At 29.3% G+C, this 25,308-nt stretch overlaps 1 protein-coding gene across 1 annotated transcript; it reads left to right on the forward strand.

The window, feature by feature from the left end:
- The first annotated feature begins 4,926 nt into the window (after window positions 1–4,926).
- On the forward strand, window positions 4,927–23,511 carry LOC113380641 (protein Shroom-like). Its single transcript, XM_026619809.1, has 10 exons — window positions 4,927–4,974; window positions 17,789–17,931; window positions 19,764–19,844; window positions 20,339–20,556; window positions 20,677–20,916; window positions 21,932–22,113; window positions 22,207–22,397; window positions 22,546–22,756; window positions 22,830–23,285; window positions 23,406–23,511. Exons 2-10 carry the CDS (start codon window positions 17,856–17,858, stop codon window positions 23,509–23,511), a joined length of 1,761 nt encoding a protein of 586 aa, XP_026475594.1. The 5' UTR covers window positions 4,927–4,974; window positions 17,789–17,855.
- Window positions 23,512–25,308: the final 1,797 nt, after the last annotated feature.

The raw sequence follows: 25,308 nt of genomic DNA on the forward strand, positions 1-25,308 counted from the left end.
TTGAAAATATGGATCAAACATATGTTACAATTAAAAAAAGCCTCTTTTGGGCCTTGCGGTGTGAATTGGCAATGGGAATCTTTCACACTATTCTTCCTCTGCATCGAGTTGGAGTTAACTCAGATCATGCTCTTGGCAATACTATCTATTATATGTATAAATATATAGAATTTCTACAAGCTCCTATTTCATTGCATACACATTCCAAAATAATATTACCACTTCAGCAATTTTGAACAAATCAGTTTCGAAAACCAATACATTTTTTATCCAAGTGCAAAAATATTATTTTTTGTTTGCAGAAATGATTTATGCAAAATTTAATGGCTGCTTTAACGATTTTTTGTAAGTCATAAAATTTAAAAATCCACTTCGTTTCAGGTTCATGGTTAAGTTCCCGAAGTTTATTGGATTTTTGGGAAGTGGGAGTATTTTGCGTTGGCGTTTATTTATGGTGTCAGAATTATGAGAAGATTCCGATAAAACAATTTGTGTGGTAATAAGAGGAAGAATGATACAATAAAATCTATTCAAAATTTGCAAATAAGAATATATTCATTTTCTACATTGCTATCACGAGTACTATTTGATTGATCGTTCAATCCATTAAACTTTTTTTTAAATCTATCTCATCATCAATAGGGTACGTTTCGAATTATTGATGATCCTTCTTCAGTATCTTTCATTAGTCGTCCTTAACGATATTTAAATTGAACATAATGTGTCGCCATTAGTAATGATAAATGATAATTTGTACATTGTGTTTTGTTATTAATGAAAATGACATAGTTCGGATTATGATTTATACATCTTAAACATCATTAAGGTAATGCAATTTAAAGTTTATAAAATTTATAAATTGTTTAATATCTCAATTAAATATAAATATAATGATTTATTTAAACTTCATAAGGCGTCGGCTTAATGGTGCAGAAATTATAGAACTATTATATTATTATATATTTATTATATAATAAATAGAATAATTTTTTGCCATTATTTTTTACTTTTTGGTTATATATATATATATATATATATATATATATATATATATAATATTTATACGTGTTAGATATAATTGATCTAGACCCATTTCACGAGAAAAGTTAAGGTCATATACATCACGACGAACAAAATTGGTTATGGAATCGGATATATATATATATATATATATATATATATATATATATATATATATTGATATTGATATTCAGCATTGGCGTTATTGATAATAATAGTTTTCGGTATCAGATTATTTGGTGTATAAATCTGTAACGATGAATATGGGTTAGCATATTTTTGGAGTAGGTTACTGGCGGATCACGATTATTTCATGATTGACATAAAATAGACAGATGTAGTTTGTGGATAGAAATATGGAGATTTCTTCATGTTCTTTATTTGTTTTAACAATACTTTTTTGAAATCTCTAAAAAATCTAATAGGAACTTGAGCAGAGTTTTTTATTTAAGTTCTGACATAATAAAACAAATGTTAGAATGAATGAATGTAGAAATTATTGCTATATTATTCGTAGTTTCTGTAAATCTTTGAATTTATTAAAATGAAAAATATTTTTAGGCAAGATAGATATTACAGCTGGTCAATGAATGAGATTATATCGCCAGCTAAAAAGTAAAAAAAATACAAGCAGTCAATGAATGTATGTTAATTTTAATTACATGAAGTTCTTCAAACACAATTACATGATGAGTGAAGTTACGAAAACAACATTTGTTTAGGCGTTGTTTAACATAATCCACTGTATGAACAAATATTATAGATTTTATTAATCAGCAATTACTTCATTTCTCTAATGAAGGTTTATTTCTAAATGCTAATTACAATAACAAACCGATCATGTCATATTTGAAGTATGACTTTAATTACATTATTGTTTTTGAATATTATACATATTTTTAATGCTATTATAAATATATAATTTATAATTTATCATTATAAAAATGAGTATAATGGTTGACACTAATAAATGTGTGCATCACGAGTGTTACCATATTACTAATAAACATTATTGAAAATTGTTATTGTATGTATTTATTTTTACTTAAATGCCATTTTGTACAGTAGCAAATAAGTTTTACTTCAACCGCGTGTAAATCTTACGCGCACTCTTTTTTTTAAATTGGCTTTGTTCAGTATCTTTATTATATTATATGCAATCTTTATGCATCTCATACTATCCAATTTTCTTTATAATTTACTTCTTCTTTCTTATTTTTTCTTCTAACCTTGCTTCTTCTAACTTCTTTTTCTAATCTATCTTAAATCAATAATTCTAATTCTACTTCTCTCTCTTTTAACCATGCTTCTTCTTCTAACTCTTTTAAACTCCTATCTTTCTTATTTTTCTTTATTCTTATTTTTATCTTATTTTTTATTTTATTTTATGTTTCTTCTTACTCGTAATTTTTTTTGAAATTGTAATTTTTAAACAAATACAAATTTTATGTCTTGTCTAGTTTCTTTGGAAGTAAATATATCAGATACTATGTTGATGATAACATCTTTTTCATAGCTTATAATATTCATGAAGAAACTTAATATAATTTTTCCAATAGCTTTAGAATTTAAAAATATTCATTGAAATAAACTAAATAAAAGTTAAATAAGTTAGCTTTATGTTTTAACAATTTGTATTGAGGCACTATTTGCAAAAATGTAGCAATATCTGAAGCATAAACTGAATCTTTTAACCGCAATTTTATGAAAATAATAAAAGCGATTTTTTAATTTTGTTTTTATTCAGTTTTTGTGTTTTATGCGGAACTAAATTTAACGATTTTTGGCTTCCACCTGTCATGAAACAAGAAATAAAAAAATAAGACGTTTCCTTTATAAAAATATATAAAATTATGAAATTACCACACATATATATATATATATAAATATATATATATATATATATATATATATATATATATATATATATATATATGCATACATATGAATAAACAGATAATCACAATTACATAACTTTTAATATTCCAAAGCGCCAAATTTAGCTTTGTAATTAAGTTCTAGAAAAAAATCAATTAATTTCGATACCCACAACACTTCAGCCACGCCCATGTGCCGATTTCGAAGCATTTGATTTCACAAAAGTGAAATGACTGAATCATTAACGATTATAATAGTTTTCCTGTGAAATCATCTCGTGTAAATTAATAATGCAATGCTGGCCATTTTAGATAAAAATAAATAAATCGAGATTTAATAATTAAAAGTTTCAGGAAATTGTTTACTGTAATAAAAAAACACAACCATACATTGTGTCCTGTGAATTAAAAAGAGTATTTAAAAGTATTGATTTACAGAATCAGGGGCTAATTCTCCCATAAAATAGACCTATGTTACGCTCTTTTCTTCATATAAATTAGTAGTAAAAACTATTAAATTGCTATGTATTTTATTGATCGATTTTATCAAAGAGTTGGCCTCACATTTTTGTTCTTCGTGAAATATGTCGAAGTCGACCTCAAACATAACTTCATACTCAAAAATTTCATTTTAAATTCATCAAATGTTTTTCTTGTGGTTCAACAAGTCAATATTTGTCTAATAAGATCCTTATTAATTTTAATAAGAGATCCTTACATCAAGATATTTGCACGTTTTACTTAATAGCCTATCAATCCAAATGCGAAGGCTGTCTGCAAAGATGTAATTACCATCAAGAATATTATATTAGAAAAAGCGATTTCCATATATCCATCATAAGACACGATAATTTAATTATAATCATGTATAATTTATGTCATGAATCTGTTTAATTGAAAATTATATACAATCTTCAGTAATATAAACATTATTAACTTCTTGCGGAATGAGTTAATGAAATCGCTAGAAACAATTTTTTGTGTTTCACGTTTCAAGACATTTTCAAGAATTTTTTTGCAATATCTTAGAAAAAGGTGTTATCGGTAGTATGTATGTATGTAAGGATTTATATTTACTGATTGATAAAAAAAATGATAAACTGATTATTAAAAGTTGCATTAAATTTTATATGAAAAATAGCTTTAAACTGATGTTGTCTATAACATTTTCTCTATTACTGAACCATTTATATAAATCAATTCATAAGTTGAGATCATATATCAATTTATAGATAATATTTCAAATCTTGTCGTTTCTTACCACCGATTAATTAATTAGAGACTTTTCAAGAGGTTATTACCATAGAATTGATTTTAAATGCGTTTTTGGTAGCGATGTACAGTTTCTTAGTTAATCCCAAGTTCAAAGAAACCACTAAGAATTGATAATTGGGTTTTAATTGTTAATTATATATTGAATTTGACGATAAATTACTTGTTTTGTAAGAATAATTTAATTAAGGAACTTTGCATATATTGTTAAAGAACAACCGTTGTCTCAATTAACGAAAGAATTTATTAATGGTTAAAATAGAGGTTCTCAACTGTAGTAAATTGATAATTTATATATTATATGTACTAACAATATTATTTAATACTTCAATTCGATAACAAAAAATTGTCTTTAGCATTATAATGGCATTCTTATGGAAACATTCGAATTTAGACAGATTTTAAGAAGACTTGTTTTTTTTTGCTTTATTTTTAACATTATACATATCAGAATGTGAATAATTTTGTAATTTACTTCCAAAATTTACATTGTGGAAATGAATTTTTAGTAAAAGTTGTAAGTTTATTCAAAAAATAAAAATATATTATAACTTTCTGAAACAGCCAAATTTTCAAAATTTTATATTTAGTAATTTTCTTACATTTATTTAGTAATTATGGCTATCCTTAATAATAGCAACTTAATATTTATATTTTAATTTCTCTAGACTGTATTTTTTATATTATACATATAAATATTTAATAAAATTTGAAGTTCTATATATAAATATATTTTTTACATATTTTGTTCTTTTTTCCAGATGCAAACAAATGATCTGGAATCTAAAATTTGCTCAAAATAAAGGTATGTAAATTTACGTTTAATTTATTATTGTAACAAATAATATTAGATTTAATTGTGCTTAATAATACGTATTTACACAAATTTAACATTTTAATATTTACAATTTTTATATTTATTCCTGGTTCTGATTAAGCAATAATTATAAATTCATGGTTCGTGCATCAACCGTTTGGAATTTTTACTGGTAAGGATATAATTTTAATTAGTAATTGTCATCAAATTAATTACATATTTTAATTAGTAATATTTACACGAATATAACGGTTTTTATGGTAATAAGTAGTAAAATCTCAACGACTACCTATGTATACAATATGGAAGATGTATCAATGAAAATTCCATTTAAGTCGATGTGTCGATGACAAGTTATGTTAGAGGTACATAAAAATTGTTTTTAAATCGAAAATAAAACAGAAATTTCATAATCATTGCAAAAATCTAAGAAAAAGTTTATGAGCAAGATTGAAAATTATCTAGTAGACAATAACTGTTATAAGATTTTTGCAGCTTTTGCAATTGGTGTTGATAAATTTCATAACCTTTCAATTGCAATAATTTACTCTTATTTCAATTATTAAAGTTTAACTATAATATTCAGATCATCATATTAATATATAATGCAAATTTGTAAATTTTGATGGATTTACCATTTAATTTCTAATATTTTGTTGATATTGCCCCATATTGGACCACAAGGCACATACGCACAATTTATGGGTCACCAAACAGACTAGAAGTATGTTTTAAAATATATTTTTTTAATAATCGATTATCACTTCGAAAGCGATATTTTACCCCACTAATAGAGGCATATAGACTACGATTTTATACAATGTAAATGATTAGTTTGAGATAACAATCTTCGTATAGCGGAAAGGTTCTGTGGATGCACAGCAGGTTTCAAGGCATTCCTGTTGGTCAGTTTTATTTTGCCTCGGATTGACACGTTGGCTGCCGATGAAGACATCAATTTTTATGGTCAAAACAATGTAAACTAGAAAATTGTTGAAATATTTACTATCAAAAATACTGCCTCTTTGGTTTTGCATCTAGATCATGATAATAGTAATCATGTCTTCTTGTAAATTGTATCTCCCAAATTCCTTTTTTGGTTCATTGATATTTCCTAACGTCATATATCATTTCTCGATATCATTACCTACATTTTTTATTATGGCAGCAAACGTGTTCGTGGAACTTTTGTCTTCTCAGACACATGTGTGTAGGACTTACTCAATCACAATCCGATGATTGTAGAAAAATGTTCTTGGAGACTTACAGTTATTTGATAAAGATTTTTATCGCGACTATCCAATACACTTAGTCTTGGACTTAACTGTGAAATAACTGACACAGTTTTTGAGGTTCAATATTAGACTTTTTAGGCGAGGTATATTTTGATGGATTTTGGAAACTAATGAGTACTATTTAAGAATTTATATATTAAAGATGTATATATTTTAGATGACCCGACAGACGTTGTCCTGTACTCACGTCTACAATTCAAAAGCTCCAAATTTAATTAATATCCTACCCTATATTTTCAAATATCCTATTTGATGTCCTGCCTTTGTGATTCAGTTATGGTCTTAGCATAAGTAGTATAAGAAATTCAGAGAAAAGAATATAGTATCTGCGGTAAAAGAACAACATCACACTTGATTTTACCACACAACATAATTACTTCAATAATTTAGTCTATAATTTTCATAATCTCGTACGATATATTAGTTGCTTTTTGGCAATTATAATTTATAAAGCACATTTTCTTGCTAATGATTTAATAAACATTATTGTTCATGTTCAAATCTTAGGTGAATTAATTTGCCTAAATCTAGTTCATATGGCACTGTTCAATCTAAAATCATGAACTTGCTAAATATTCCATATGCAATACCAAACGAATGAATTTTTGACACATCCAACAAAATTCTAAAAAATCATTTTTTAATAGGTAGAAATATTTTTTATATTGTTAAATAATTCAGTAAATTAAATCAAAATGCGACATGCATAAGTTTAAAAGAATAATGCATGAGCTATTTTGGACTTATTGCGTTATTTATTGAACTGAATTATATAATTACATCTGCTAAATATATACCGTATCTTATATTATTTTAATTTCTGGCACATCTCAGCTGCTTTTCAAAAATAATGATGTAGACATTACGTTTTTCTTGTATATTGTATTCTGATATTATCTAGGCTCATAATTTCAGCTGTATTCAAATTTCAAGTGAATTGACATTTCTAGCAGATGGCAGTTCAAATATTTTCAATGTCAAACAATGATAGGAGTTTTTTTATAATTTTTGCCATTTATTTCTACAATATGACTATAGTTTCATCGTTTATTAAATTTTAACAATTTCCTTTGACAAACTCTAAAAAGAATTATCAAAATCCGAACAACCATTTAGGAGAAGTATCAAATCTTACACCTGTGCAGAAGAATTTTATATTATTACAGATTCTTTCCCACCTTGCTAATAATCGTTTATCAATCATTTTACAAAAGATCTCTCCCATCGATAATACTTCCTCCCATGGTTTCCTCGAATAACATTTTACTATTTAACAATCTTTTACTTTATCGATCGATTTACTCTGGTATCGCACGTCACGGTCAGTATCGTTTATACATCGTGCTTAAATTGACCCCAGAGTTGGCGACCCCTGGCCTGGGGCAACAAATTGCGGTCCGTTTGAGCTTATGAACCGTTTTACAAAGTAAGATTTTACACGCAAAATATCGAATCGGATAAAATGGAAATTAGACGGAGGAGGAGGAGTTTGTTGATGTGATTTTTGGAAAATGAAGTTGGAAGAAGTTGACAGAAAGGGGTAAACTTAAATTAAATAAGGCATGCAATGTAGTTGATACAAAGTTGATGTTTCGGGAACCATCAAAATTGGTTCCTACATACATATGATACATTTGTTGTAGAATGACAAAATATTCAGAGGGTCTCAAAGTGCCAAGGTATCCTAAAATCGTTGGCAGTTCTTGCCAATTCATCAGATATAATTTCTTACCATTGACGTGGTCGTCTATGATTTGAAAATATTAGTTCAATAATGATCAAAAGCCGTCGATATAATATTATTAACGGTACCCGCGTTATTGGCATTTCTATGCATTTTGCGCGCGTTGTTGATTTCATTGATAAACTATGACATTGAACAAAGCCCGAGGCGGCTTCTTCGCTGATAAACAAGAAATATGGTCGGAGTAGATTCGGAAGACTTAGGAAGAAATATATAGCAGAGACCCGGAGTCTCTTCCAGCAACCGTTATACCTGCTGGAACGCCGGGTGGTGATTCATGAGGATGAGGATGGACGACAAAGTGTTGAAGTTTGAAATTTTGTTTTAGAGACGAAAGTTAAGGAACTATTGATGCTTAGTTCGTTCTTGAAGTTTTTTACTTGCCTAGTTAATTTTTACTTCTCGAACTTGTATATCAATGTTCAAGGTTACTACCATTAGCTTACCTTAAATAGCTAGATTATTTTTTTATTCTATATTGGACGTGAATGCTATAGCTGTTCGAGCCTCACAAATTTTATTAAGCCATCTCCCTCTACCTATATACTAAATTCTCTCTGCCCTATAATAAAATAATTTCCTACCCTACTCTAGGTACTAAGATAGTTTTTAAGAAATTCATCTTTATTCTGTACGCGTAACTTGAACCGTGAACATCAAACAAATAAATACTATTAACAACTAAACCAACTTATTTAACTTACTTATTTTTAAATGTCTGATATAGCCATTCTTATAATAAATTATATCTGGTTCTTCGAGGTAGTAAAGTGTCCGTGTGTAGTCATTTTTAATTGCTTGGCCAAGCACATTGCATAAAATACAAGCATGTTACTTGATGTGGGTGCTATAGCATTCATTTTAAATATGTTTAGAATATGATAGTATGACTACCCTTATAAACGGTTTTTAATCAAATTTCGAATATCGCAACCAATTCAGAAATAAAATGACTGTTAATATTTGTACCTTGCTGAAACTTTTACTGTCCACGACTTTGTTAAATTATTTTACTGTATTTATTATTTTAAATAGCCCGATTTTTTTTTCAAATATACAGTCAACCCTCCTATAACACGATAGGTACTCTGAGAACACGGAGGCTTTTGTTCAATAGCCCAATAGATTCTTCCACTCGACTTATGAATATCCCTAATAACTAGATATTGTAATTTATGATTATGTAATCTTTTACGTAATGTTTATACAAACATTCAAGTTTCTATCACCACATCAGTTTTAGTATTCTATAGTATTCTACAGAAAACTCTGCTTGAAAATTCTATTGTTGGAAAACACTTCTTCAGGTTTTCAATATGAACACTTTAATAAAATCAATTTATATTTTTTATCTCATCTTCATATAAAATTCAATTTTATTATCCAAAAACATGAAAACTCTGGTCATGAAAACAGTATGTTGACTATATTTTTTTTACAAGTTTTTAAGTAATGTCTTTAGAATTTGAAAAAAAAATTATTAAAGATAGTTACAAAAATTTAATTCTAAAACGTGATGAAATCGGTTATATTTTAATATAAGAATAGAATAATGTCGCAATCGTATGAACTACGGACAAATTAAGAAATAGTGTATTTTTATAAAGAGCGAAAAAATGCAACTTTTCTTATGTTCTCGTATTATTTAAAAATAGTAAAAATTGGTATTTTGCGATGACTGTAGTTCATACTGAAGAGGTGTATCTGATCACACTCTGTAGGAATTTCAAGTAAATCGGTTCAGTAGAAGTTGAGAAATCGTGGGTGTCGTATGGAAAAACGCGTTTAAAGTTTCGAGAAGGAACGAAATAGAAGAGGATTATCGTGATCAAACAGCTGTGTGGCCGAAAATAATCAAAATTATCAAAATAAACGAAAATCTCTTGAATACCAAAAAACAAATCCGATTTTCAAACCAATTCTTGAATACCAAAAAAACAAATTCTAGTCCAGACCCTCCTAGACAAAAGCTTTAAAGCAGTGGTTGGAGAATCGGGGTAAATTACCCCAAATGGGGTAATATGGAATTTTTGAGAGTAAAAAGTATGATTTTCAATTGATATTTATTGTATTTGCTACGTAGTTCTCCGTATGAGGCTGATCTCTCTTCGCCATGGGGATAATATCAACTTAGACCAAAATGTTTAGGGTTAATGATTAAAAAGTTTCTCGTTCGCTGCGTTACAATAATGGCAGTTCTTAAAGTAATTTAAGATCTTTAAAATTTAATCTTATTACTCAATTCCAATAATGTTATCGTATCTTCCAAACAGTTATAATGCGAAATCCTCCTTATTACACGAGCAATAGAACTTTTTTTCATCTATTCCTCAAATTATCGATTTCTTCTCGCCTCGGTCTTCAAGATTACAAGTACATGTACAGCTAGGAAAGTGTTTCATTGAAAGTTCTACAGTTCGACGGACGAGACGGATGAGTACAGACGAAACGGACGGGACCCGGTAGGAAACGATTGGGAAAAGGTTTACAGCAACGGATCGCGGTTCCCATGGAAGTAAAGATATACCTGCCTAAGTAGTATGGATTCGAATAAAAATCTTTATATCGTCGATGATACCGTAAGTGTAATTTTGTTCGCCTTTTTGCATTTTGCGTTTTGCGTCCGAAGGCTATGTGTTTGCATGAAAACTACCCGCGCGATTACGGTACGAAATGCGCATCTCCTTCTACCGGTGGCAAAGGTCGAAAGAGATACTGTATTAAGCAGTAAAAAGGAAAAAACTTGGTCACGAACTAAAAATTTTGTTCGCTGCACATTTTATTATATTAAGAAAATTTTATTCAATGTTAATACTTAATTGTCGAGGACCATTTTCGCCCGCATACCGTTTATTTGAATACTTTGATATGTGATTTATATTAATCGTTAAATTACATTTCGAAGAAGCAGTTTTTCGAAAAAAATCCGATTTGCTAGTTTTATGTTTTCCCGACGTTTCAAGTCATTCTGAATATAATGACCAAATTTGGAAAAAGTGCGCGCCAGTGTGAGAGCAGTTTGTTTTCGCGAAAATATCCGATTTGCTAGTTTTGTTTTCTCGATGTTTCAAATCATTTTGAATTGAATTAAATTTGGAAAAAGTATGCGTCTGTATAAGAGAAGTTTGTTTTCCCAAAAAAATCCGATTTCCTAGTTTTGTTTTCTTGACTTTTCGAGTCATTCTGAATCAAATGATCAACTTTTGAAAATGCCTGTGTGAGCCCATTTTCTCATAAACGGCTGTACTGATTTCAAAAATTCAAAAGCCATTCTATGTAACTTGTCAAGGACTATCGTTGGTCACTTTTTCGCGACGATCGGCCAAGCCGTTTCTTTGCAATTTGCAGAAATGTGTAGAATATTTTGTTCACGTTTTAGCCCACAATTTTGAATGCATTTTAAAAATTCTAAAATTGTTCGAAAGATATTGATTGGAAATCGCGTTGATTAGTTTTTTGTGAAGATCGACCAAACCGTTTCTTCGTAATTAAATGTTGAATTTTTTTTGATGATTCTGATGAATCATTTTATAGCAATAGATGTCGTAGTCTGAAATAGCATACGATAAGCGTTTAAATTAAAAAAAATCATCAAAGTTTTGAATTTCGCCGCGATTTAAACGATTCTAATCAGAATCTATGCCGAGCATATGATGTGTGTTTTATGTTTCGTAAGTATCTAGTGATTACAGTTGACGTAAAATACACTTTTTGAATACGAAATTGATGTCGTGAAGCCTGTAAATTAGTTCAATTTATTACAATTACAGATATTATAAGTATTTGTGAGAGACATAGATTGGGAATCGTATTAATCACTTTTTAGTGATGTCAAAATATTTAGTTTCGAAATAACTAGTTGAACATATTACCTAATTAGTTAATCTTAATTTTTATTTTAAATTTTAATAATATCCAAAAGCAAAATTGTATTTACAACTAGTTATTTTATATTATTAATTTATTTTATCCTTTTAGAGTTTAGTTTTTCAATAATAATAATTGGGTAATTTGTTTAATAAAAGCGTATATCTCTTTTATGGCGTAAAATAAATAAAACTTAAAATTAGTATTGATTGATCTTTTTTTCTAAAATGCTTTTCTATATCTTGAATTTTAGTAATTTTAGTTTGCTGGTCTGTTTAAAATTAAACATATTAAAAATTCAATTTCTAGAATAACCAATACGTGCTTCGGCTATTCTATGCAAAGAATTTACATCATCAGTCGTTGCATTCATGACTTCTCTAAATATTTTCTGGCTGATAAAAACAGATTTTCAATTATAAAGTAAATAGCTTTGCCATTTACAAACTTTAGAATTGAAAATTTATGACATTCGTGATTTCTCTCTTATTGAAATGATTTAAAATGGTAAAAAATATTATGTGACGTAAAAGTAAGTCAGGATAATAAATTGGAAAGCTACTGCTTGCAAAATGGTAAATACTGAGTTGAGCTTTGGTCAATTTCAAAGTAACATTAAAATTGTACTGAAAGATTTAGGGAGCAATTCTCGGATAAAATAGGTGTGCTATGGTAATGCTTTGATACGGGTCTGTAAAAATTTTACACAAAAAACCTAACTTCACGTATGTGTTATCAAGGAGTCATCCGAAAGTTGCATTGACGATAAAGTTTTGTAGGTTAGGTTTTATGTGTGAACGCCTGATAGCAAATTACTTCAACTCATAAAAACATTTATCGTCATAACATTTATCTTTCAACCGAGTATTGGCACCTTAATTTTACTTTACCAAAGAGTCTTTTTTACTTCGTTTCATTTGCTGTTGCAAAACTTGTCCATCAACTGACTTTTAATAGGTCAGTAATATTGTTTTATATGGATCGTCGTTCTGATTTATGTTCGCTCTTCATGTGTCAAAGTATCATATTTTTAACAAAAGATTTGTTGAAATGTGTACCAGTTTAATTAAACTCAGAGGTAACGCGTATGAAACACGTGTGAGTTTAATTTTTTATGATTTTTTGCACACTTCAGAATGATAACTTTCATGTAGTGAGAAATTGGACTTTGTAATAAATAAATTGAGAATCTTATTTTTTCAAAAGATCCAGTAAGTTTAATCAACTAAAGAGATCCAATTCTAAAATCACATTTTACTATATTATTAGATTACTCTCCATGGTTCAAAATGTTGCAAAAATGAGCTGTTTCTTCTCTCATCGTTTTCATTTGACCTTAAATAATTTTACAAAAAATATTCGCACTTCGAATAATTACCTTCGGGCAACGGAATACTTTTCAAACTCTTTTTAATATGAAAACTTAACCGTACCTGATATTACGTTTATCTGGCTTGAATAATCTTGCCGTGAACTCTGCGACTCTTAAAACTCGTCACGATCAGAAATTATTTTACTCCATGTAATTTATTATATCGATGACATCACACTTTGCGGTATGCAGTTAACATATAAAATAGCATTAGATACTCATTTTTATTTAGTTATTATTTTGAACAGCAATCAGAACTTAAGAGTCACTAAGAAAACTACGTCGATTTAACAGGTGACAACTCAAACAGTTGTTTCATCTTTTTATGATAAATTTCATTATTACAATTTCTGTAATAGGGTGAATATTTTATTTTATTGATGCAGCAATGCCGAATGAGGGCAATTTTTACTTGAAAGCATATTGCTATCTATATTTCCAATGAAGAACCGTGTCACTACTGCTTGACATCAGGCTCCTCAAAGAGGAATCGACCCCGGGACCTCTGATTCAGGTCCAGTTGTTCTAGCCACGAGTAAGCCTTGATACTTAATACGCTTTAAATTTAATAGACACAAATTTAATTATGCTGTTAAGCAAAATATTTCTTAAGACGTGTATGAAAAAAACTGCATGTAATCAATCCCATAATGAGTCGATCATTGGCATATTTAGATCAGTTTTTTTAAAAATGATTTGAAAAAATGACATTTATGTTTTAGTCTTTGCATCACATTAAAATCTTGTCGAAATTTGTATTGGTCAACATGTGTAAAAAACGCATTAATTATTTCAATAGCTTAGACACCTCCATTCGGCACCTTGTATACATTAAGTCATTACTACATTTTAAAAATGAAAAAAAAAAAACGATCTGAAAAAACTATTTCATATTTCTCGATCTGTTATTCTTTGAGCCTTTTATATTAATTTTATTCTTAATTTGAACGTATTGAATAACGTTTGGATTAGGGATGTGAAATTGTTCGAATTCGACATCGATGAAAATCTTAAAAGATAACCATTTATAAATTATCCAATCAAGAGTTAAGTAAAATATCAGTAATAATGAATCATATATATATATATATATATATATATATATATATAATGTTTCAAAGTCGAAACAAACAATATCAAGATATATATATAATTAAATTTTGAAAATATTATATAGATAGGCATATATATATATATATATATATATATATACACATATTTGAATTTCTGATTTTCTAAAAAATGAAATAATGTTTTAGAATATTTTACATATAGCATACAAATATACTTAATAAAAAAGTATTCAATGCATGAACATTAATAATAAATGTAAAATGTAAAATTTTCACAGCAATTTCAGAAGAAGATAAACGTTAACTAGAAAAATAAATTCTGAAAAAAACAATGCTCGAAAGTTTTTTTTTCACAAAATATAATATAATATTATGAACTTTTAAGGTATTTTTATTCTATTCATAATTCGAAATATCGATTTTATCTGCAAACCCTAATGCTCACCTTCGTATGCGTTCCATATAAAGCTCGTATTTTCGTTTCGAAAAAGTTCATCGAACCGATAATATATATATATATATATATATATATATATATACAAGTATATTTTTTGTTTTGTATTTTTTTCCAAAGATTCGCTTGTCATTGGTTTTTGGTTCGGCGGTCACTGCCCGTTCTCATATCTGCATTCCGGGCTCTCATCAATGCAGTCCTTCCTGCGGAGATTAAAAAAATTATTATATAAGCTACTTGTTGGCATATATAATGATCTTGATATTAACTTCCAAAAAGTTTCAACAGAATTTAGTTTGTAATATATCCTCTACTTTTTTTAAATTTGTCTTGCTTACTTAGACCATTTAGCTATACCTATACCTTTACATTTTGAACTATTTTCATCGTATTACATGCTATCTTTAGTATATATCCTATACTATCCAATCTTCTTTATATTCTTCTTCTTCGTTCTTCGTTTTTCATTCTAGCCGTGCTTCTTCTTCTTATCCCTAATTTTATTCTATCTCTAATCAACAATTCAAATTCTTCTTAACTCAGAGCATTAGCGACTTCTTCATTATTATCTCTCTTCTAATTTTGTTTTAGCTCCTAACTCCTAATTCTATTCAACTCCTATCATTCTTTACTTCTTCATTCTCCTTCTTATTTTTGCGTCTTCTAATCTTTTTTATCTTCTTACCCTCATTCTTTTAATATTCTTTCAACTTCTTAATTCTAATTCTTTCCTACTTCTTTCTTCCCTTCTTTCTTCATTCTACTTTCTATCTTCGCGCGTTATAATATGTTTTTCTTCTTACTCCTAATTCTACTAAACTATTCGAATTCTGTAATTTTAATTTTAACAATACAAATTTTATGTCAATGCAAGAAATCTCGAACCGAGTGCTGTGTACGTGTGAGTCAGGCTTGCTTCTGCCTACCAACGAATTATACTTGGATGACAAGTTTTTTATCATTTCCATATTATTATTGACAAAATATTTTATTATACACTCCACCGTTATTAAATTGGCATTTTTTCAACTGTCTGATCTGGTTCAGGACATAAATTTTAATTAATGCCGTTCGCATCATATTTATGAACTTAAAATCTCGAAGTGATTATTATTGATGTACGATCATTAAAATCTGGTCGTTTGTTTGATATTTAGAACTGAATCTTCAATAAAATATATATATATATATATATATATATATATATATATATATATTAGGGTGGTCCTTAAAATGGTCATTTTCGAATTTTCTTGCTCCCAGGGGCTCAAATGGTTCCAAATTGATAAAAAACAATTCTCTGAAAATTTTAGCTCTTAATATTAACGTTTAGATAGAGCGCAATTCATTCAAAGTTTTGTATGGAAATGGCATGGAAAAATTTTCAAAAATTTTAAAAATGTTTTTTAAATGTAATTTAGCGAACAAATGAATGAATAAAACTCATTCATTTGTCGCTAAGTTATACCTAAAACATTTTTTTTTAATTTTCAAAAATTTTTCCATACTCTTTCCATACAAACTTTGATTGAATTGCGCTCTATCTAAACGTTAATATTAAGAGCTACAACTTTCAGAGAATTGTTTTTTATCAATTTGGAACCATTTGAGCCCCTGGGAGCAAGGAAATTCGAAAATGACCATTTTAAGGACCACCCTATTATTATTATTATATATATATATATATTGCATGCGTGAACCTGTTTCATATAAATATGATTTGGAACCAGTTTTTTTATACATTAATTTATTATGTTGACTCAGTTTTATAAATGATTTATTTTTGCCAAGTCGTTATCTTCTATATATATAAAAATAAGTCGGGTTTTCCTTCCTGGCGAATTAACTCCAGAACGCACGAACCGATTTCGACAATTTTGCATTCGTTGGAAAGGTCTCGGGCTCCGCAAGGTTTATAGCTTAGAAAATTAGTGGTGCATGGCATCGTGCCCTAATGCAAATTGCTGGAACTTCATGCACCGTAATTATAAATCCGAGTAATTAAAATAATCAATAACTGTTTTAAATAATTTCAAATAGATTATCTTCTATATATATATAAAAATAAGTCGGGTTTTCCTTCCTGATGAATTAACTCCAGAACGCACGAACCGATTTCGACAATTTTGCATTCTTTGGAAAGGTCTCGGGCTCCGCAAGGTTTATAGCTAAGAAAATTAATGGTGCAAGAAATGAAAAATTCGAGTAATGACATTAGTGAGAATTATCAGAAATATGCTTGGTTAAGTCAACGAGCAATTCTTGCCGCCAATAAATATGATGTAAACGCACTGAATTTCACAATTCAATCAATTATTGCTGGTGATTTGGTGACATACCTATGATTCTGACTGGTCTTCCGTTTGACTCCAAACGATTGCAATTTCCAGTTCGCCTTGCGTTCGCAATGACAAATAACAAGTCGCAAGGCCAATTGCTTAGTGTTTTCGGGATAAATTTCAAATAGATTATTTATAAAATCATTGTTTTTTGCATGAGCAGTTATACGTTGCCTGTTCACGAGTTGGAAAACCATCCGCTTTATTTCTGTTAACGTCAGACCAAAAAACAAAAAATGTGGTTTACCAAAGAGAACTTCAATGAAACGGATAATTTGCGGATTCACTTTCATTTACTTAGAGAAGTTCAACTAAAAACCAATTCATTTTTGTAATCGAAATAAATTCATTACTGTTGTATAATAAAATCATTCTTTTTTTCTTTTCAAATATAAAACAAACAAAACATTTCTTCATCTTTCTCACGAAACCAACTGCTGGCGAAACGGAGTTCGTCGGGTTTGCTAGTTATGTATAATAAGATTTGTTAAACACTCAATTATTAGAAGTTCTAAATATATTATATAAATAAATTGGATGATGTTTACCATCCTTAACAAAAGTTGTTTCTGATCTAGAATTTTTTCAACCAAGCATAATTAAATTTATATCACATATGCGTCAGTATCGTGTTTATATACTTTTTTTATTTTTCTAGTTTGGACCCAAATGGGACAAGTTTTGAACCAGAACGCATTTCTTTGCGTTTTTACTATGGTGTTTTCATGATGTCAGGAAGAAGTACAACTCGAGCAGAACACACCAGTTCTTATGTATCGCCGACTATTTCGCCGAAATTAGGTAAATTCTAATTGAAACTAATATATTACAACGCAATCTGATGAACAATTTGTATAGTAAACTGAAATGATTTTTGTTTGTATAATTTATCAAAGCTTTTTAAATGTCCCATTATCAACCTGTGCGCGACGAACTTTTAAACCTGAAATAATGCATAGGTCCAGATCTGTGCGCAATACGGCGTATGGGTTAAGTATGGGACATGAAATTTATATCCAAATCACCCAGAATTCCGAGAAAACAAATATTTTTGTAAATTCTGATAGATTTTGAAATTCAGCGTGACAAGGAAGTAGTTAATAAAAAGTTGGATTTATTTTAAATAAATGACTATTTTTTAATATCAATATATTAATTTCTAATTTTCTATTACATTGAATGCTATTATACACTGTTCTTGTCGTTCAATTTTCGCGGAACTGTTTTATTCTCATAATAAACATTACACCACACTTTACTTCCTTTTTTATAATTCTCAACACTTTATCTAGAATTTTATCGCAAAATATTAACACATGAGCGCTAAAAGTAATATTTACAATAGAGACGAGACCGTACCAGGAAATTAATTATGCAATCAAAATAGATATCGTGAGAAACTGTAAAATTAAAATTTAATATTAGATTTAATCAGTGATATATTGAAATATAATAATTTTGATGAATAATTCAGTTTATGAAAATTTACCAAAAATTCAAAAAATGCTCCTATTTTTTGAAAAATAAAATTTTTCAATGATATTATATTTTATTATATGAATTCATCTCTGTAGCAATCGAAAAATGATTTTGATTCCGATTTAAAACGTGATCTAAATTTTACATCTTCTGCTAGTCGTAAATTTCGGTATAAACGTCAATTAAGAACGTAAATGTTCTTCTTCTTGTCAATAAATCGATCATAGACACGAATTCCATATGAAATGATATAGTTCAAAACAGATATAAACTTTTACAGTTATTTAACGAGATGATGTTTCGTTTATATGCTTTTATTATGAAAATCAGTATTAGATCATCCCATAAATTACGGATTGGGAATTAAGTTAATTAAGACATTGGCTTTTTTAATTTATACAATTTGGCATGGATGTTGGAGTTATTTAATATTTTACAGATTTAAGTTAATTAACACGTACATATATGTGATATGTTTGATTTGATACAGCACTAAAAAAAATTTAAATGGTCTAAAATAATAATAACAATTTTTATAAAATTCTCATGATTTCATCAGAAATACCTTGTAAAAAGTGTATACGTTTGTTTCAAAATTTTTGTCTTGCTTGAATTAAATTACAAGCCTAAATTAATATTGAAATCTTAGTTAATTAATGTTTTTTTAATAATAAATTAATTCTATTATATTCTAGTAAATGCCTTTTATATTATTTCTACGGGGTTCAATTTTCTTCCACATTTTTAACCAGTAGTGATTTTTTAGTATTTGCTATTTTTTGGATTTTACATCATACTTTAAATTCAATTTGAAGATATCTTAAGTAAAACAAAAAAAATCTATATTTGAATTGAAGAAATTTGAGAAAGAGATTTATATTAATTTTTTTATTAACTATTAATTTTAAATTTTAACTGTAATTAACTTTATCGATATTGTCAAACAGTTACTTTTCTATTATTTTACTTTTTTGGCTATCAACATTAAAATAATAGTACAAGAATGACTATATCTACTGATATACATAGTTAGTAACTTGTAATAAATTAAATTAATCAGTAATTTATAAATTTACAAATTTGAACTTTATTCAATGTTTGATAATTGTTTATATAATATTATTAATCTGTTTTTTTTTTTTTGTTTTTTTTAGGGACTTCCCAAACACAATCGTCAATGTATGGCACCTCTGTACAAAATAGCCCACCTGTTCGAGACTCTGCAACTTTAAAAGGTTTAAGATTTTATACATTGCATTATAAATAATATTATATTTTATATTATATATATTTATAATATAAATTCCAAAATTCCTAATATATATATTTCTAAATATATATTACTACAGCTTACATAAAGAAAAGAGTATAATTTAATGTTTCCATCGTAAAATAATAAATTACTCTGGTAATCAATCCAAAAATTTCTGAATATAGTAATTTTTAGTTTAAAATGTTTGTTTTATAAAAACACGGTTTTTTATATTTATATAGTTCCAAAGCTGTAAATCACCATCGTGTATTTTATAATGACAACATGAAATGAAAGCATAGCAAATCAATATGTCAAAGTGATGTGGGAGTTTTGTTTCTGGCCCAATTCCTGTTTTATTACATTTAAACAGTTATTTTTCATCGTGCCCTAAAAAACTTATTACAAATACGCACACATAAAAAATATATTTACTTAATTTCAATTACTATTTTTAATTTAAATTTCTTCTTCCAGGTGTGAATTACAGTGGCGCAGGTCATGAGAAATATCCGTCGTGGCCGACGGCGGCCGCAGCCGATATACCATTGGCAGTCAGAGGCCCTGTTACAGGAGGGTCACATCGTTCCAAAAGCTGGACGGACCATACCAACTACCCGAAGGAACAAGCACCAATTCCAATGAGGCCCTACATGAAGAGGTCGCACGCCGCTTCTGTGGGATCCAACACCCAGGTAGAAAAATAATAGAAAATCCTATATCTCAACACGTCACCAGATTTTCAGTATTTTGAGATAATGGAAGGCATCATCTTTACCAGATAGTTACTTTTTTTGACGATGTTTTCTTTTTAGCACCTGAAAACGGTGATGGAAAGATCGGAGCAGAGTCGTATCGTCACAACTACTTCTGAAGGCATCTCTTCAACTTATGAGCAATTTGATAGTACCAGGCTAATACCTATTCATGATGAACCTGAAAAAAGAAGCAGCAGCCCACCTGAACGTGATACTGATCAGATGTCGTTACGAGGATTGTCCAAAAAGGATTTGGAGTCCTATAATACGTCATATGCAGAATCCACTATTTCACAGGTAGGAATTTAATTGATTCTACAAGAGCATTGTAGTGCAGATATATATGGAATTTTAATTTTGGACTAGATTCAGAATTTCGATGCACGTCATATAAGATTCTAATATTATATTTGGGAGATCATCTGACGTTGTAGCAATAGAGTAAAATGGTAATTTTTGGTTAAGTTTCTACAATTGTTCAGTTATACGATTTATACTTAATGCTTGTAATGCTCTTGTGTGCAATTTGAATAAAACCAAATTATGTTGTTGTACATGGAAGAAAAAAGTATTTTATCTAATAACATTCTGGTGTATAGAATCGTTAGGTATGTTCACATCATTAATCAATCAATCACATGGTTTAAAAATTATGGAAAATATACAATGTATCATTCCAATTTGGAACAACGAGTATCAAATGACGCAGATAGCGATCAATAAACAAATTATAATAAATTTCGCATCAATAAAGAAAACCGTCAAATTGATTCCATCAACACACATTTGAAATTTAAAAATCATTATAAGCAATTAGTAATATTCCATATAAATTTAAATCACATTCGAGAAATTCAATTTTCAAATAGTGACACAAATTTACAACGCGATTGTTTTATCATACGAATAATTTAGCAAATATGATAAAGGTGAGATAAAATATGGAAATTGTCTCTTTATAATTTATTGTGACGGAACTGCATTTATCACAAAGTCGGAAACAATATCTCCAATTAACACAGATTTAAATTTTTGCGGGCAAAATTTAAATTCAAAGATAATAGAAAGGTGTTAAGACAATATCAGCGAAAAATTTGAATATTTGATTTATGTTTGATGTAGAAGTGCTAGATTTGGGTTGAATTAATATGAAGCGTCTCTCGATTGATTTATAGCCATGCGAAAAAGATTAAGTGATTTATTTGTTTTCTTTTATGATAATTATGATAATGATATTGAGCTGATAAAATAATTTTATCTCACTCATATTAATATTGATTTTAGCAGTTGTAATATTATTTTTGTGTAATAGGATACCGGAAAGTTTTCTCCGACCAGTTCCCAGTTGACCAGGGCCGAGTTGGAAGAATACACCAGGACCTACGATGAGGTCCTTGCAACCCAACATGTTAAACAATCATCATATGCCCAATCTGAAGGATATCATAGTTATGTCTCCAGTACGGATAGTATGTCCACTCCTTTTCTTGACAGGTAGGATAAGGACTCGGTTGCAATATTTGCAATAGTTTTCAGTTTTGCTTAAAATTAAAAACTGATTTTTTTCTCTTTTATAATTTGTTCCAGGTTAAGAAGAGATAGTGCCTTAAATACCTTATCTGGAGAAAATGTTTCTAGGGAAGGACGTGACAGTGTAGCAACAATTCATTCTTGCAGCGATAGTGTCGTCACTTCAAATTCGGGCAGTTCTAGTGAAACTTTAAAATGGCATGGGTCCATGAGTGACGTCTCTGTTGCCAGCAGTTCCATGGGAACAGGTAAAAATAAGAGAACTTCTTTGCTAAAACATTTTATCTTCAACATTAATTAGTCATGCTTTTTTATTCCTAAATGCTTATTGGTGAAAAAACAAAAAGTTAGGTAATATCGTTATATTTACTATTTTATTATAATATTATTTTACAGCAACTTCAAGATCTCACATAGCACATAGTGCCAGAGTTAAAACTCCACAAAGACACAATTCGGAAAGTATTTTGTTTATAAATGGAGCACCAGCTAATGGTGCTCCTGAAGAACCGACAAAACCTAGGACCAGATTGGATCGACAGAACTCCAAATTATTCCCGGTTAGCACGTATATGGTTAAACCTACTACGAATGGTCAGGAGAATAAGTAAGGGAATTGATAAATAAGTGTAAAGTAGCTATTTGTTGCAATTTGTTTTATATATTTGTTTTTTTCCTAGAGCTCCAAGATCACCTCCCCACCAAGTTCAACCAAGTGTTGCCGAACGCATAAATGAACTTGAACGGCAACAATCGACCAGGTATTCTTTTCTAGGACCATCCAAACGTCACAAAATCTCAGACCCGGCTTTAAAAGCTATTCAGAAAAAAGCTTTACTTTCATTTTACGAAAGACATAACTCCAACAACGGCAAGAATGCTAATTCCAGCACTGGGCAAAATCAAAACACATCACCAACGAATCATTCTAGAAATGAATCGATTGTTAGTAATAACGTGAATGTGATTAATGGAAATGATCCTAGTGGAAGGCAGGTGGGTTCAGCAAAGGACTCCTGGAGAAGTGAACCGCATTTGGCAAGGCCTTTGCAGGCGCCACCTCCAGTCAATCAGGCTATGACTATGAGACCCAGGACGCATTCTTCGTCGCAAAGTTTTAGCAGCACCTCGAGGAGGTAAAATAACAAAATTTAATAAAATTATTAAAATAATATAAACAAAAAAAAATAACGGCCGACATATTTTTACAATTTAATGAAATCGTTACGATTATGACCCTTAACTTTTTTTTCCAGAGCTTCCACTGCTTCAGAATACTCCAGTTGGCGCGATTCTAATGGTCAAGAACAAAAGTCATCAACGCGTACTGAGCCCAAACAGCCACATTCACAGAAAATCTAATACCGAACCACGGACGTCAATCTAGCATTCCTCATGATGCACCTCCACTGGTGCTACCACAGTACGATCAATCTTCCTCCTGCAAAGCCTGCATTGGCGTTAATATAATTCATACATGTACGCTGACTCCTAAATTAAAAGGACCAGTTGTGCTAGGTCCATCTATAACAGTGGATAACTGGGTGCCTCAAAGGCCTCCAAAAAATCCAGCCTTGAGAAGTATTTATCAAATCGGTAAAACTAGCCCAGAACCGCCTTTACCAAGTCCCCCTACAGTGATAGAAGACGAAGTTTGTATAGAAGACGAACCTTTTCCGCCGCCTCCGCCGAATGTGTTAGATTGCTGGGACACAAACCAAGTTGTTAATAAAAGTACGCCTAAGAGAAGTCCAACAGTGCAACCTTCAAGACGGAACAGTTTTGCAAATGCCAGGGGCAGTCACTTCGAGCATCGGTTAGCGGACGTCAGAGCTTCTGTGAGACACAAACCGGTTCCGGTGATACCGCTTCAGGCTAAACCGGAGCAGAGGTCTCCACCGCCGCCTCCTTTGCAACCGAGACAACCTAGGAACCGCAATGGGTAAGTGATAAAAAAATTCATATTGACAATATATATTCGAAATTCGAAAAATTGCTTTTGAGGTCATAGATTTAAAAATATGCAATATGGGGCAAATTAAAAAAAATACAATATGGGGAAAATACCCCAAATGGAATAAAAATGGAAATTTTGGGAATGTAAAAAAATGGGAGTTGGGAAAAGTTGGGAATGTTAAAAAAAAAACAATATGGGAAAAAATACCCCAAATGGAATAAAAATGGAATTTTTGAATTTAAATTTTAGACAATGCACTAAGAAAGCTTTAGTAAAATTTAGATAAAATTTAATTTTGTTTAGTTTTAAATTTTAGCTGTTGTTTTTTTTTTTCAAAATTTTCATTAGGAGGTCATATTCTAAAAGATGATAGAAGGAGGTTTTTCGATTCAACAAAAATATTTTGGGGGTAATGGTTAAAACAGTTCCCTGACCGCTGATTGAATTGTATATTTTTCAAAACAAAAACATTTTGATTATAAATCTTTTAGATTTCTCTTATATACATCAAATCTAGAGCTTAATACAAAATCTATCATCAATAGAATTTCAATGGATTTTTTAAATCTTTCACAAATTTTAGTTATATTGAGTATTTTGAGTTCCAAATTGCATAGAAATCCAATAAAATTCAAAATTGCTTATAAATTAGTCGTTGTTTATGATTATTCCTTTGACTTTTATTAAATAATTTTGATCAAATGATACAGAATTTTTTGATAATTTAACAAAGCCGATTTTATGAAATAAAAATTATATAATAATTTTTACACCTGTCCTAAAATGGACAATAAATAAAACTGTAAGAAAAAATATTACTTTAAAAATACAAAACCTTCTGACCATCGTCAAATATTTTGAAAATTGATCTATTATATGTAATATGATTTTTCTAATCTTGCCTTGGTAATGTAGCAAAGTTCCTTTGCAAGCGGGTTTGGATGATCCTTGATGTGGCTTTTGTAAATATTTGAATGTGTCCGTATATCGTATTGTGGAAATAACATAAATTTTCTGTTTGGTCTTTACTATGGTCAAGAAGAAATACGATTTGGAAGACCACTTAATAGAAGAAATTAACATTTTTGGGAAATGAATCGGTTTGGGTTGAAAACTTTAAACTATTTTATTTTTGAGTTGTTTTTTTTCAAAAACATTTCTGAATTCTTGAACACATCTATGAAAACTGCTCAAGTTCTTAA

This window comes from Ctenocephalides felis, unplaced genomic scaffold (assembly GCF_003426905.1).
Source record: "Ctenocephalides felis isolate EL2017-DRISC unplaced genomic scaffold, ASM342690v1 CF-g0.4_SCAFFOLD_00845, whole genome shotgun sequence".
Classification (NCBI taxonomy): Eukaryota; Metazoa; Arthropoda; class Insecta; order Siphonaptera; family Pulicidae; genus Ctenocephalides; species Ctenocephalides felis.

Excerpts from the sequence above, each read along its gene's own strand:
- LOC113380641 (XM_026619809.1), top strand. The coding sequence starts at position 17,856 with ATGATGTCAGGAAGAAGTACAACTCGAGCAGAACACACCAGTTCTTAT. Across the intron at positions 20,557-20,676 it reads CTGTGGGATCCAACACCCAG|CACCTGAAAACGGTGATGGA; the intron begins GTAGAAAAATAA and ends TTTTCTTTTTAG. Across the intron at positions 22,757-22,829 it reads ACGAATGGTCAGGAGAATAA|AGCTCCAAGATCACCTCCCC; the intron begins GTAAGGGAATTG and ends TTTTTTTCCTAG.